Genomic DNA, 13,744 nt, shown 5'->3' with positions numbered 1-13,744 from the left:
GTGAATGGACCCTAAAGGAATCCGCACCGTTGCATTTACAATCACTAAATTTGGCACACAGGTACATCAGGTGTAGAAGCTTGGTCACATGACCCTTATCAGCCAATAGAAGCTCGCAGGACGTTAGCCTCCACATACACAGTTTTACTCCAGGTTTCCATAACAACCCACCATTTTTATTCACTGCTGTAGGTGAGCTTTAAAGGGATTCTGTCACCAGGATTAACGATGTGTAGATATTTATATGTGCCCATTAGTCTTCATACAGTGTTTACAATGATGCCTCTGTTTATGCTCTGTGTGCCTTATATTCTTATAAAAAGCGATCTTATTGATATGTAAATCACCTCTGTCAGGAGCTTACCTTCCGATCATGTGAACGCGCACGTCTGTGTGCGCGTGTTCACAGAAAATCTCGTGTCTCGCGAGATGACGCTCATATGCGTGACTGTGTGCAGCGCTGCCGCCTTCTGCGTTATGCGGTCCGGAGGCGGTTAAGTACCAGGACAACATGCCGTACCGGTACGTCATGTGTCCTGAAGAGGTTAAGGGGCAGCTTACTGTGGAGGTCACTGTCAAGGGAGTGGTGTGCTGGTAAACTCACTGTTAAAGGGGAAGGCTGCTGTAAAGGTCAAAGTTAGGGGGTGGGCTGCTGTGGAAGTCCAATTTTAAGGAACAGGCACTGAGGTGAAGGGCTGTGGAGGTCACTGTTGTAGTGGAAAGTGTTGATATCTTTGAACGACACACACAAACATTAAATGAAATACATTAAATATACCCGAGCGAAGCCGGGTCCTTCAGTTAGTATATATATATATATATATATATATATACACACACACACATACACACTTTTTTTAATTAAAATTCTGTTATATATGAATATATTCATCAGAAATCTGGGGCATTGTGCTTTTCATTCTGCTTTGCCTGGGAGTGACTGATGCAGGCATACCAGAAAACTATTTGGGACAGGGAGGCCCACACTAAGTTTTCCTATGAGTTCTGTGTACACCCTTGACGGCAGGTGCAACTACAGGCTGCTGGAAGGTGAGCAAGATGATATGCGAGATATCGACACATATTTATATGTGATTTAGGCCACATGCACACGAACGTGGTGTGTTTTGCAGTCTGCAAATCGCAGATCCGCAAAACAGGGATGGCGTCTGTGCGCGTTCTGCAATTTGCGGAACAACACGGACAGCCTTTAATATAAATGCCTATTCTTGTCCGTAAAGCGGAACTAGGGCCGTCTTTAATATTGATTGGACCCTGGGCAAAAATTTACTTGGGCCCCCTGGATCCCGCCTTCCCACACCTTAGCAGGCAATCACGCCCTCAACCACAACACACACACAAAAAATCCACACACCTGGTAGAGTACAGTGATATAAATACTTCCAGTTCTGAAGACTCCAGCGGCTCAGGATCAGTGCTCTGGGCAGCTGGGCTCAGGCTGGAAGTGGGCACCGCTCTGCAGGAAAGAGACCAGGGCTCGGCTCACCCTAGTGTTACAGTGCACCCCAGCCCCCCACAGTATGCAGTATAGCACCCCACACTATACAGTACCCCACAGTATATAGTAGAGCAGTATAGCAGCCCACAGTATACAGCACCCCACAGTATACAACACCTCACCATATACAGCACCCCAAACTATACACGATACAGCCCCCCACACTATACAGTACAGCAATATAGCCCCCCACACTATACAGGTCCCCCCACACACTATACAGCCCCCCCACACACACTATACAGCCCCCCCCACACACTATACAGCCCCCCCACACACTATACAGCCCCCCACACACTATACAGCCCCCCACACACTATACAGCCCCCCCACACAGTATACAGTCCCCCACACAGTATACAGCTCCCCACACAGTATACAGCCCCCCACACAGTATACAGCCCCCCACACAGTATACAGCACCCCACTATACAGTAGTTTACAGTATATTAACATAACAGCCCCTGTCACCTTTTTCTGATGCAATCTTCACACAAAAAAGCTCCACAGTTAACTTCTGCAACACTCCTTCTAGGACCTGTGATGATCTCATAGCCATGTGACCAGTAATATTGCTAGGTTACTGGTCACATGGTGATGATGTCATCTAAGGTCCTAGATCACAGCTCTAACAGTACGATGCCTGGACTCCGTGCCGGCAGGCATGGCATGGCAGCACCCCCCTGTGTAGCTGACAGTCTGACACCCGGGGCAGTGGCTTGCAGGGCTCAAGAGGCAGCTGCCTTGGGCCCCCCAGGAGCAACTGGGCCCGGGGCAGCTGCCCCTTTTGCCCCTTGGTTAAGACGGCCCTGCACGGAACAGAGCAACGGATGCGGGCAGCACACGGAGTGCTGTCCGCATCTTTGGCGGCCTCATTGAAGTGAACGGGTCCGCATCCGAGCTGCTAAAACGGCGGCTTGGATGCGAACCAAAACAACGGCCGTGTGCATGAGGCCTTATGCAATAAAAAATATAATGACAGGCATGCTTCAGTAAATGAAAAAAGTTCAGATGATCACATATCAATCAGTTACAGATGGAAAGGTATAGTCAAGGTTAATGATAGTATGTTCTGGGGACTTTGCCAACAGTATGTCCACAGCACAGTATTCAGAGAGTTACTGAATAGTTTTCAGTCTCCTACAGTTCACTCTGCTAGGAACCACCAGATGGCGGTAGAGGCCAGAATATGGGTTAACTTGACATAGAAAAAAGTAAGAATAGTTACGTCTTCCGAAAAGGAAAGTAACATCTATAAGTGGGAACCCAGACCTGAAAAATTATATAAACCACTATCCAAAAGAAAAGATACATCTTAAAGGGGTCGTCTCACTTCAGCAATTGGCATTTATCATGTAGATAAAGTTAATACAAGGCAGTTACTAATGAATTGTGATCGTCCATATTGCCTCCTTGATTCACTTTTCCATCACATTATACACTGCTCGTTCCCATGGTTCTGACCACCCTGCAATCCAACAGTGGTGGTCGTGCTTGCACATGATCGGAAAAGGCGCCGGCCTCTCTGGTGGCCGAGGCCGTGGGAGAGCACATAGGCAGCTGCACTGCAGCTCCCGTCCCGGCCACCTGGTATCTCTGATGCAGCCGTAACCCCTGGATATGAGCAGTGTATAATGTGATAGAAAAATGAATCCAGCCAGCAAAGGAAGCAATATGGACAATCACAACACATTAGTAAGTGCCTTCTACTAACTTTATCTACATGATAAATGTCATTTGCTGCAGAGAAACAATCCCTTTAATATCCCTTCATAGCAACTATGTTTGCTTCAATTGCACTGATGGTATACATGGGGTCTTCAACACATCTCTTCATTATTTGAAGAAGAAAACACATCTACGGAGCCAATAATAGGTCCTTGTTTCCATGGAGCTTGATAGAAAAAAAATGGTTCGCCGCGCTGATAAATATATAGGCCGCTGTTCTGTCCATTTCGAGAAAAGCAAGAAGTTGTCCTTGGACCTTTAATATCAAATATGTGCCAGCTCTTCAGTAACTCACTAGTGATGTTAGGTGGCCTAGTAAACAAGCATGCCATTTTTATGGTATTTAAAGACGAAAATCAAGGAAATATTTAGATTGAGGAGAAATACTTGTTTTTTCTCAATCTGAATATTGTCTGTAAAATTACACTTCACCAAGTGGGAATTAAAGTGACTGACTACTTTTACTAATCCCTGATCACAGGCCGTCTCACTGCTGGGCGCTCAGCGATCAGTTATATACCTCGGACACAACTTAACCACACATTAGAAAATATAAAAAGTGCAAAACTAGCACTATTATTAGCAGTGACAACCGAAAAAAAAATCCTATCAATAGCAAAAGCCTATGGGTCATCGCACAGAGTCATAAGAATAGATGATACATGTATCAACATCCTCAACATTTACAGTTTTCACGTTTTTTTTTTTTTCACTAGAATGTGGATGTGGCCAGCTTTTCTCTATCATTTAGGCCTCATGCACACGGCCGTATTTTGTTTCCGTGTCCGATCAGTTTTTTTTTGTGGATAGGATGCGGACCCATTCATTTCAATGGGTCCGCAAAAAACGTGGACAGCACACCATGTGCTGTCCGCATCAGTATGTCCGTTCCGTTGCTCCGCATAAAAAAATAGTGCATGTCCTATTTTTTTTCTAGTTTGCGGACACGGATAGGCATTATTACAATGGATCATCAAAAAAAACGGATTTGCAAATAAAAAAACGGATGCCATACGGAACGTCATCCGTTTTTTTTGCGGATCCACAATTTGTGGACCGCAAAACACATACAGTTGTGTGCATGTAGCCTTAGATATACTTATGAAGCTGTAATCAACCAGAGCAAAACTGTGGTGCAGATTAGGTCAATTTAGAGGTTTTTGGTAGACGGGATATATTTATATTTTATATGGGCAAAATTTTGGTAAACAATTTTTTAGGGCCACGTAGACAAATATTTGGTGCATGTATAGTAGGTGGTATAAACTAGACAGTCTAAACATGTAACAGATTTAACATCCAGCAGCAGCCACAATAAATTATACAGGATTAGTAAATCTGGGTCATATTTTATGACATTAAATAAAAGTAGCACCAATGTGATCAGGCACAGGTCTACAAAAGAAATTTAAAATTAAGCTTTGTAATATATGACAAACTTACCTAATCAATGACCTACCATTGTGGAGGTCCCCAGACTCTGACAGTCCTCCTGAAAAACGCGAGTTTGGCTGATAATAGTCAAATATGTATGGAGCCCCTCAGGTATCAAATAGCTTGAGACCAAATAGACCTTTTTGTCTGATAAATATTCATGCTTTTATTTATTGTAAAAATTAGGGATAAGCGGAGCAAGCTATCCGAAGTCGCTTCGCTCAAAACTTCTGATTAATGCTGTATGGAGATCCGTCTCTGTGGAGCATTAAAATGTACGGCCTCCGATGAGGCAAAGCCAGTTACTCCCGAAGTCTTGCAACACCTCGGTGAATACGGTAACTTTGGTATTTGATTTTTACCATTTGAAAACTTGGATCCAAACTCCGCTTCGGTTCCGAGGTACCAGTCAACATTTTAATGCTGTACGGAGACTGATCTCCACACAGCATTATACCAAAGTTTTGAGCAAAGCGACTTCGGATCTAGGATCCGAAGCTCACGTCGCTCATCACTAGTAAAAATAATGGGGGAGATTTATCAAAACTGGTGTAAAGGAAATCTGGCTTTGTTGGCCATAGCAACCAATCAGCTTCCACCAAGTTCAATACCCCAGACAGGTCATTTGCAATTGTCAGTCTAGCTAGGGTAGATAAAGTTCTTGTTCTGATAAGTGTGGGAGTGAGGAAGCACATGTCAGAGCTCCTACTTCCAGGAACTAGATCTTATTCTCCTTAGAGACCAACACTTCAGAGAGATCAGCAGAATTCAAGAGCACAGCTTCCAGAAAGCATCAGTGTGACAAGATAGCAGAGTGATTCGAAGTACAGCTTTAAAGACACTGCTGCAAGGTGAGGGACAACTGCTTAAACACCATCACCTATGTAAAGCATCGCTTAGTCAAACTAACATCAAGCCAGTATTACAGTGGACACCTAAATGCACAAGTGCTTTCTTGCTATTGCCATCCAAGCAGTCACCATACTTTCTCAACTCATGCCAAAGAGCACTTTGTACTTAATACTGATGGATGTGCCACAAGTTATATTTTACATGTAAATACTTCTTGGATACTACTTTAGACCTTTCCTACATTTAAAAGCTAACCTTTATTAGATATGTATTAAAATACAAAAACAAAACAACCCCTCAAAGGGGTTTTTGTATTTTAATACATATCTAATAAAGGTTAACTTTTAAATGTAGGAAAGGTCTAAAGTAGTATTCAGATTTAATACTTCCTCACAGATATATATCGCTAGGCTAGCGATAGTGTTTTTAAATACTTGAATCTTCAAGCTACATTTTCACTGCACAGATCCCCAGGCAGCAACAGCCTGAGGGAGTACAGTGTGACACATCTCATCAGGGCCACTTTCCCATCCTCTGCTCCGGCTGCACAAGTCATACATGATTTCCCATAAGCTGTACAATGCTGGGCTATAAACTACATCAGTATCTGTCATCTAACAGTATAAAGCTCCACATAAATACGCCACTTTCACAAATGGTTGCACTGCTTTAATTATAATATACCATGCACGGTGAGCAGTCAGATTGTTCACAGTATTATATAATATTGAGGAAAGTCAGATATAATTACCACATGGGCTAATAGTGTTTGATGGGGAACGGATTCCGCTATAAGGCTGTAGTGGGAGTATAAAGAAATTACTTACCTTGCATTTCTGAACTTTGGCCAGCTGGAGGACATCATGGTAATGATGGGCGTTTTCTGGTGAAACTGCTTGAATTTTGGCACTTGGTGCCAAAAGAGCCTGCAGCGTATTCTCAGGAATGCCCTGTTCTAGGGCTTCATTAATGATACCAATGGCAATAATCCCTAAAATGGAACAATAATTATATGAAAAACACCTGTATGTGACCCGGCAACTGGGCAGTGGCAGAAGGTCTGTGACATGAATGTTTGGCAGCTCTACTACATACGTTCGTTTTCTTCTTGGATTTCGCTATTGACTACATCAATGTAGTTCTGAATTTCATTCCAACTTAGGTAGCTCTGTCCTTGTGTCACAGCTTTCTTCTTACTGGATACCAGTGATGTGACATAACTAGAAATTAAGAGAGACTGATTCAGTATGGAGGCAATACACAATCCAGTTTCCTCATATGGTTCAAGCAACACAATAAAAGTAACCATCCCTTCACTACTGTGACCAAGACGTCACCTATCAGCCATAAGTTCAGTAAGGTTTGAGAGCTGGAATATTATATACAGTGGATATAAAAAGTCTACACACCCCTTTTAAAATGTCAGGATTTTGTGCTGTAAAAAAATATAAAGATAAATAATTTCAGAACTTTTTTCACCTTTAATGAGACCTATAAACTGTACAACTCAATTGAAAAACAAACTGAAATCTTTTAGGTGGATGAAAGAAAACAAAAAAACTAGAATAATGTGGTTGCATAAGTGTGCACACCCTCTTATAACTGGGGATGTATCTGTGTTCAGAATTAAGCAATCACATTCAAAATCCTGTTAAATAGGAGTCAGCATACACCTGCCATCATTCAAAGTGCCTCTGATTAACCCCAAATAAAGTTCAGCTGCTCTAGTTGGTCTTTCCTGAAATTTTCTTAGTTGCATCCCACAGCAAAAGCCATGGTGCACAGAGAGCTTCCAAAGCATCAGAGGGATCTCATTGTTAAAAGGTATCAGTTAGGAGAAAGGTACAAAAGAATTTCCAAGGCATCAGATATACCATGAAAATATGGCACAACAGTGACATTACCAAGAACTGGACGTCCCTCCAAAATTGATGAAAAGACAAGAAGAAAACTGGTCTGGGAGGCTACCAAGAGGCCTACAGAAACATTAAAGGAGCTGCAGGTATATCTGGCAAGTACTGGCTGTGTGGTACATGTGACAATCTCCCGTATTCTTCATATGTCTGGGCTATGGGGTAGAGTGGCAAGACAAAAGCCCTTTCTTACGAAGAAAAACATCCAAGCCAGGCTACATTTTGCAAAAACACATCTGAAGTGTCCAAAAAGCATGTGGGAAAAGTTGTTATGGTCTGATGAAAGCAAGGTTGAACTTTTTGGCCATAATTCCAAAAGATATGTTTGGCGCAAAAACAACACTGCACATCACCAAAAGAACACCATACCCACAGTGAAGCATGGTGGTGGCAGCATCATGCCAAGGGGCTGTTTTTCTTCAGCTGGAACTGGGGCCTTAGTTAAGCTAGAGGGAATTATGAACAGTTCCAAATACCAGTCAATATTGGAATAAAACCTTCAGGCTTCTGCAAGAAACCTGAACATGAAGAGGAACTTCATCTTTTAGCATGACAACGACCAAAGGCATACATCCAAATCAACAAAGGAATGGCTTCACCAGAAGAAGATTAAAGTTTTGGAATGGCCCAGCCAGAGCCCAGACCTGAATCCGATTGAAAATCTGTGGGGTGTTCTGAAGAGGGTTGTGCACAGGAGATGCCCTCGCAATCTGGCAGATTTGGAGTGTTTTTGCAAAGAAGAGTGGGCAAATCTTGCCAAGTCAAAATGTGCCATGCTGATAGACTCATACCCCAAAAAAGGTGCTTCGACAAAGTAGAAGTTTAAGGGTGTGCACACTTATGCAACCATATATTTTTTTAAAATATTTTTTCTTCCCTAAAAGATTTCTGAAATGATTTATCTTGGTCTCATTTTTTTACATCACAGAATCCTGACATTTTAACAGGGGTGTGTAGACTTTTTATATCCACTGTATATATGACATGTATATTAGCTGCCGCATGTCAATCAATGAATTTCAGTAGAAGAACTGTATGCACATGGCATAAATCAGAGCGAAAAGGAAAGAGATCGAACTTTGTGACTTTTTAACGAAGAATCATGTTGATTTTTGTATTTGTAATATGATATGATTAAAGTTAGCCCAGTCACCTGATATATATATCTTTTATATATATTTTATTATTGGTCGCAGTTATTGTGGATTTTGACTTTCTAAAGAGTAGATGCCCTTATGATGTGTTGGTGATTATTTGGCCGACATGTTTGAAGGGGTTATCCCATGATTAATGTGCCAAGAACTGGCCCGCAGAGGGAGGATGGGAGTAGTGTCTGAGGGTATGATGTTAGATGTAGTCCTCATCATACCTGCACCCAACCCCTCCCCCCCCCCCCCTCTTCCTCAGGCCACACAGGCAGTGAAGGAAAGGGTGCAACTTTACAACTTTACTTCCCCTCAGGCCACGCCTAGAGTATTGCTAGTGTATTGGGCAGTGTTTGGACTCACTGTGCCAACTAACCAGTTTGACTTTGGGCTAAACCTAATGGTGTTATCTTGGTGGTTCCTTGGTATTTACCCTTTAACCCATATACTGGGATCTGAACTTTGCTGCAGGGAACCAACTAGGCCGCTACCTCATGGAGTAGTCCTGGTGTACTTAGCAGCTGACCCATGGGAGTCAGGGACACTAATGCAAAGGAACAAGGCTTAAGCTGTACCAAGGTTGGGGCAGGCCGAGTACGTGCATCCAAATAGCAAATCTGAGGTGTGGCAGGCAGCAAAGAGCAAAGCAGTAAACAGGCCAAGGTCAGGACAGGAGACGGAAGATTACAGTCTGTAGTCAGCCTAGATTACGGTACATGGGTAGTCAGCCAACCCTTCTCTGGTTACTAGACACTAAGAAACCTAAAACTCAGGCACCCTCCTACTAAGGAACAGAAGACACATAGGTCACAGCCTGAACAGATCAACAAGAAAGCCGGTGGCTGGAAGCACCACCAACAGGAGAGCGGGACAGTGGCAGATACAGACCGCCACACAACAGCTAGTCTTAGATCAGTCTGTTGGAGATGACAACAGCCACTAATACCTAATGTTTATGAAAAATGGAAAATCTAGTCAAAACTTTCTTTAGCTATGCCATAGACACATGTGAGAAGATCACAGTCTCATCCAGTTAACAGTTTTGTGAAAATTGCCCTAGTGCAGTGTCTAGAAATTAGCGATGGTCCAAAATCACAGAAGTCCCCTACCTTTTCACACGTACCAATGACATATAAGATGACACCTACCGCGGCATGTTGTCTTCTTCCATATTATTCAGACCTATGGATTGACTGACAAGGTGATTCTGGACAGAGGTGACGTCATTTGTGTCCAAAGCTTGGTTCAGCAGTGCGACAGCAGACAACATCTCCACGGCAATAAACAGCTCTTCCTGTGTCAAGTGGTTCTGGAAGCGCGAAGTGTACATTCATTAGAAGTAATATACCATTAAGCCATATGTATTGGCAAAGCAATCATTTCTAACAGGCTCCACTGTAATAAAAATGGCATCAGATATATCTAGAACGGAGTAAAATTCAATTAAATGTTATTATTAAACTGCAGTGTCCATCTGCAGGAAAAATACAACATTTATGGTCGGAATTAGTGACATTTGCAAAATGCAATAAAGCGGTATTGCCGTTTCAGCAAGTGAAGGTTATTCTTTTTTTTATAATGAAATGTTAGATATTTTTCCAATATGCATTTTATATCAGTATCTCACAAAATTCAAATAGAAACCAATCCTGTAGCTTAGTCTCTTCCTGGTCATGCGATAGACACACGGATGTAGGACTGGTCATACGTGACAGTTATCACTGCCATGTCTTGTAACAGCCGTGCACCTATGTGTCCACCACATGACTGGTCAGATTTTTATCTACTGGAATGGTTCCTATAGAATGACTGCAAGCAGAGATCCTGAACACTCGAGTAATTGATACAGAAAACATAAAGAGATTGTCCGGTATAGGAGCTGACTTAAAAAAAAAATGCATTTACCGGTCCACAATTCTGCCCAGCTCCTTTCCCAGCCACTTCAGGTCCCTGCCAAAATGGAAGTTGCTTGATCCCGTAACTGCTGCGGCTAATCACTGGTCTCAAAGTCACATGCGATAGAACGGCCTGGCACTAGCAGTTGTAGCACATGTGATGGGATAATGGGACTTTGGACAGGCGAGTGCATTTTTTTTATTTATTTAACTTGCCATATGTTACAGGCAGGGGTTTATGGGGTTGTCCACCATTTGGGTCTTTTTTTTTTGGCAGACCTCCCCTCCTGTCCCTGCTCCCCACTGCTGGCTTCCAGCATCATCACTTCCTGGCCATCATGTAAACTGGTTAAGTGAGATAAGGGGGGAGGAGGGGGGAGGAGGAGGTCACCGCTACAGGAGCGTCAAAGCATAGGTTGACAGCAGGGGACCCAAGCGTGGCAGCTGAGGAGCAAAGGAGCTGGCACCCAGCGGCAGACAGCAAATAACTTTACTTCCCTGGTCTAGCCAGGAAAGGGGTCTACCAGAAGACTTCCAAAAGGTGGCTAAGTCTTAACTCCTAGGCTGGACTACCCCTTTAAACTAACTTTTTATTATGCAATAAATAACATTTGCTGGAACTGGAATACCCTCTAATTCAGGCATCCTCAAACTGCGGCCCTCCAGCTGTTACAAAACTACAACTCCCAGCATGCCCAAACAGCCTACAAGTATCAGCCTACAGCAGGGCATTGTGGGAGTTGTAGTTTTACAACAGCTGGAGGGCCGCAGTTTGGGGATGCCGGATCTAATTGATAAAAAGACATAAGCCTCCTGGCACGTTGATAATCTATTCACATTGGTATTAGATTAAGTTTCACTGGGTTTCTCATTTTTGGAAGCCAAGAATAATGTATTCTAAGGTACTATTCTTGCTGTAAAAAAACAAAAAAATAAAAAATTAATAAAATAGGCCTCATTAATAGTCACGGAGATCCATTAGGATTCACTTTCACTGGCAGTGGATCTGTCATAGCTTTTTTGACTCTGCCAAGAATGGAAATCATGAAGATAATGTGAAAAAAGTCTAATGCAATGAAAATGTGAGGAGGATGCGTGCTCATGGTAACCACAAAGTCAGTAAAAAAAATAATACGTTTGGGTCCTCTCATATGCTTTTATGGTGTAAGAACCCAATTCTGACAACCAAGCCAATTATTGCAAGTGAAAATAAATTAAACTCAGGAATTTTTGTTGGTCAGTATACATTTCACTATGGTTTGACTTGGATTTTTCAGTTTGTCAGCGCCCACATCACATACCGTAATCACACCATAACTATTAACATATTAGGGTACTTTCACACTCGCGGCAGAGGATTCCGGCAGGCAGTTCCGTTAAAATGCTGGATCCGTCCCTCCGGTGTCATCCGGAAAAACAGATCCGGCATTTATTTATTTTTAAAATTTTTGCGATCTGAGCATGTGCAGACCGCAATGCCAGATCCGTTTTGCCGGAACACTGGGGGCCAGATTAATGCATGTCAATAGGAAAAAATGCCAGATCCAGCATTCTGGCAAGTGTTCCGGGATTTTGGACTGAGATAAAACCGCAGCATGCAGGTTTTATCTCCATCCTGAAAAGTCAAAAAGACTGAACTGAAGACATCTTGATGCATCCTGAACGGATTGCTCTACATTCAGAATGCATGGGGATAAAACTGATCAGTTCTTTTCCGGTATTGAGCCTCTAGGACGGAACTCAGTGCCGGAAAAGAATAACGCTAGTGTGAAAGTACCCTAAGGAGAAACTTTATTTCAATTGAAATGGCTGCTTATAAGTGGTCTCTTACCGCGGGATTTTGATTTTGGAGACTCAAGAGTTCGTTCTGGTACAAAGACTCTGCGAATGGGTGGACAGCCGGCATATGTGCCTCAGGAAGCTGCAGAGCCGCCAGGGTCTGGGAGGAGTCTCCACTACGTATGGCGTTATTTATTTTATCCACGGCTCCAAGCGCTAAATTACAGCACATCAAAATGGAGGGTTAGTCAGCTCATTGTTTTACTGGTATATAAGTATACTTACCAAGGAGACACTATAGTTAAAGAATACTGACTTTATTTTCTAGAATTAACCAATCTTAGTATGGAAGATGGACGTGAAGTCTATCGTGGAACTCTAGACCTATAATCACAACCCTCCACTAATTATAGGATATTTGTAGGTTTAAGGGGTGGTCTCACTTCAGCAAGTGGCATTTATCATGTAGAGAAAGTTAATACAAGGCAGTTACTAATGTATTGTGATTGTCCATATTGTCTACTTTTTCTGGCTAGACTCATTTTTCCATCACATTCTACACTTCTCGTTTCTATGGTTACGGCCGACCTTCAATCCAGCATCGGTGGCCGTGTTTTTACACTATAGGAAAAAGCGCTGGCCTATGTGCACTCCTATGGTCCTGGCCACCAGAGAGACCAGTGTTTTTTTCTGTAGTGTGGAAACATGGCTACTGATGCTGGATTGCAGGGTGGTCGTAACCATGGAAACGAGAAGTGCATAATGTGATGGAAAAATTTGTCTTGCCAGCAAAGGAGGCAATATGGACAATTACTATACATTAGTAAGTGTCTTGTATTAGCTTTCTCTACATGATAAATGCCACTTGCTGAACTGAGCCAACCTCTTTAAGTGAATAGTGTCTATCAGTATATAGTCTGGGATATTAAAAGGTCCCCAAATATTATTACAGTTAATAGTGGAATCATATTAGATGTCCATGCAGCCTAAGAGCCCTTCTACAATAATAGGGAACATGTAAGTGATGCAACGCACGGCTGCATTACTAGCACCATGTGTCACATCAGCTGAAATACTGCCATACCTTCCACTTGTAACTTTCATGCCCATTCGGCCGTTGGATTACAGTGGCTAAATGATTTCAGTTTCATATTATATCAGTCATGGTCCAGAAAATAAAGTTAATACTCATCAAATATAGACTACAGGTAATCTACAGCAATTGCATTCGCCCCTGAGTAGCCGTAGGCCTATAGTCTGATGAACCTATGGGAATAATTGGATATGTACAAATCAGACTCGCACACACCGCAGCCAGACCTGCACTGTGTTAGTACGTCCATGAGTGCGCGTCAGACCACGTTCAGCGAGCGACGCAGCGTGGGATTCTCAATTAATACAAGACTCATGCAGACCAAGCACACGAGAATGGATGAGCACAGAAGCCAGGTGTTAGAAGCGCATGGCGGGCACTACGCA

At 42.7% G+C, this 13,744-nt stretch overlaps 1 protein-coding gene across 2 annotated transcripts in view; it reads right to left on the bottom strand.

Annotated features, from left to right (window-relative positions):
* Positions 1 to 13,744, bottom strand: part of IQGAP2 (IQ motif containing GTPase activating protein 2) — a 340,563-nt gene that overhangs the window by 124,866 nt on the left and 201,953 nt on the right. For both annotated transcript variants that reach the window (XM_044276088.1, XM_044276089.1), the window contains 4 exons: positions 12,318 to 12,481; positions 9,740 to 9,900; positions 6,629 to 6,753; positions 6,361 to 6,524 (listed from right to left, as the gene is read on the bottom strand). In XM_044276088.1, the coding sequence (XP_044132023.1) occupies positions 6,361 to 6,524; positions 6,629 to 6,753; positions 9,740 to 9,900; positions 12,318 to 12,481 (614 nt within the window). The remainder of the gene's footprint in view (positions 1 to 6,360; positions 6,525 to 6,628; positions 6,754 to 9,739; positions 9,901 to 12,317; positions 12,482 to 13,744) is intronic.

Source organism: Bufo gargarizans, chromosome 1 (assembly GCF_014858855.1).
Source record: "Bufo gargarizans isolate SCDJY-AF-19 chromosome 1, ASM1485885v1, whole genome shotgun sequence".
Taxonomy (NCBI): Eukaryota; Metazoa; Chordata; class Amphibia; order Anura; family Bufonidae; genus Bufo; species Bufo gargarizans.
Note: the sequence above shows the minus strand (reverse complement) of the source record. Positions and strands in the feature narration are given on the sequence as shown.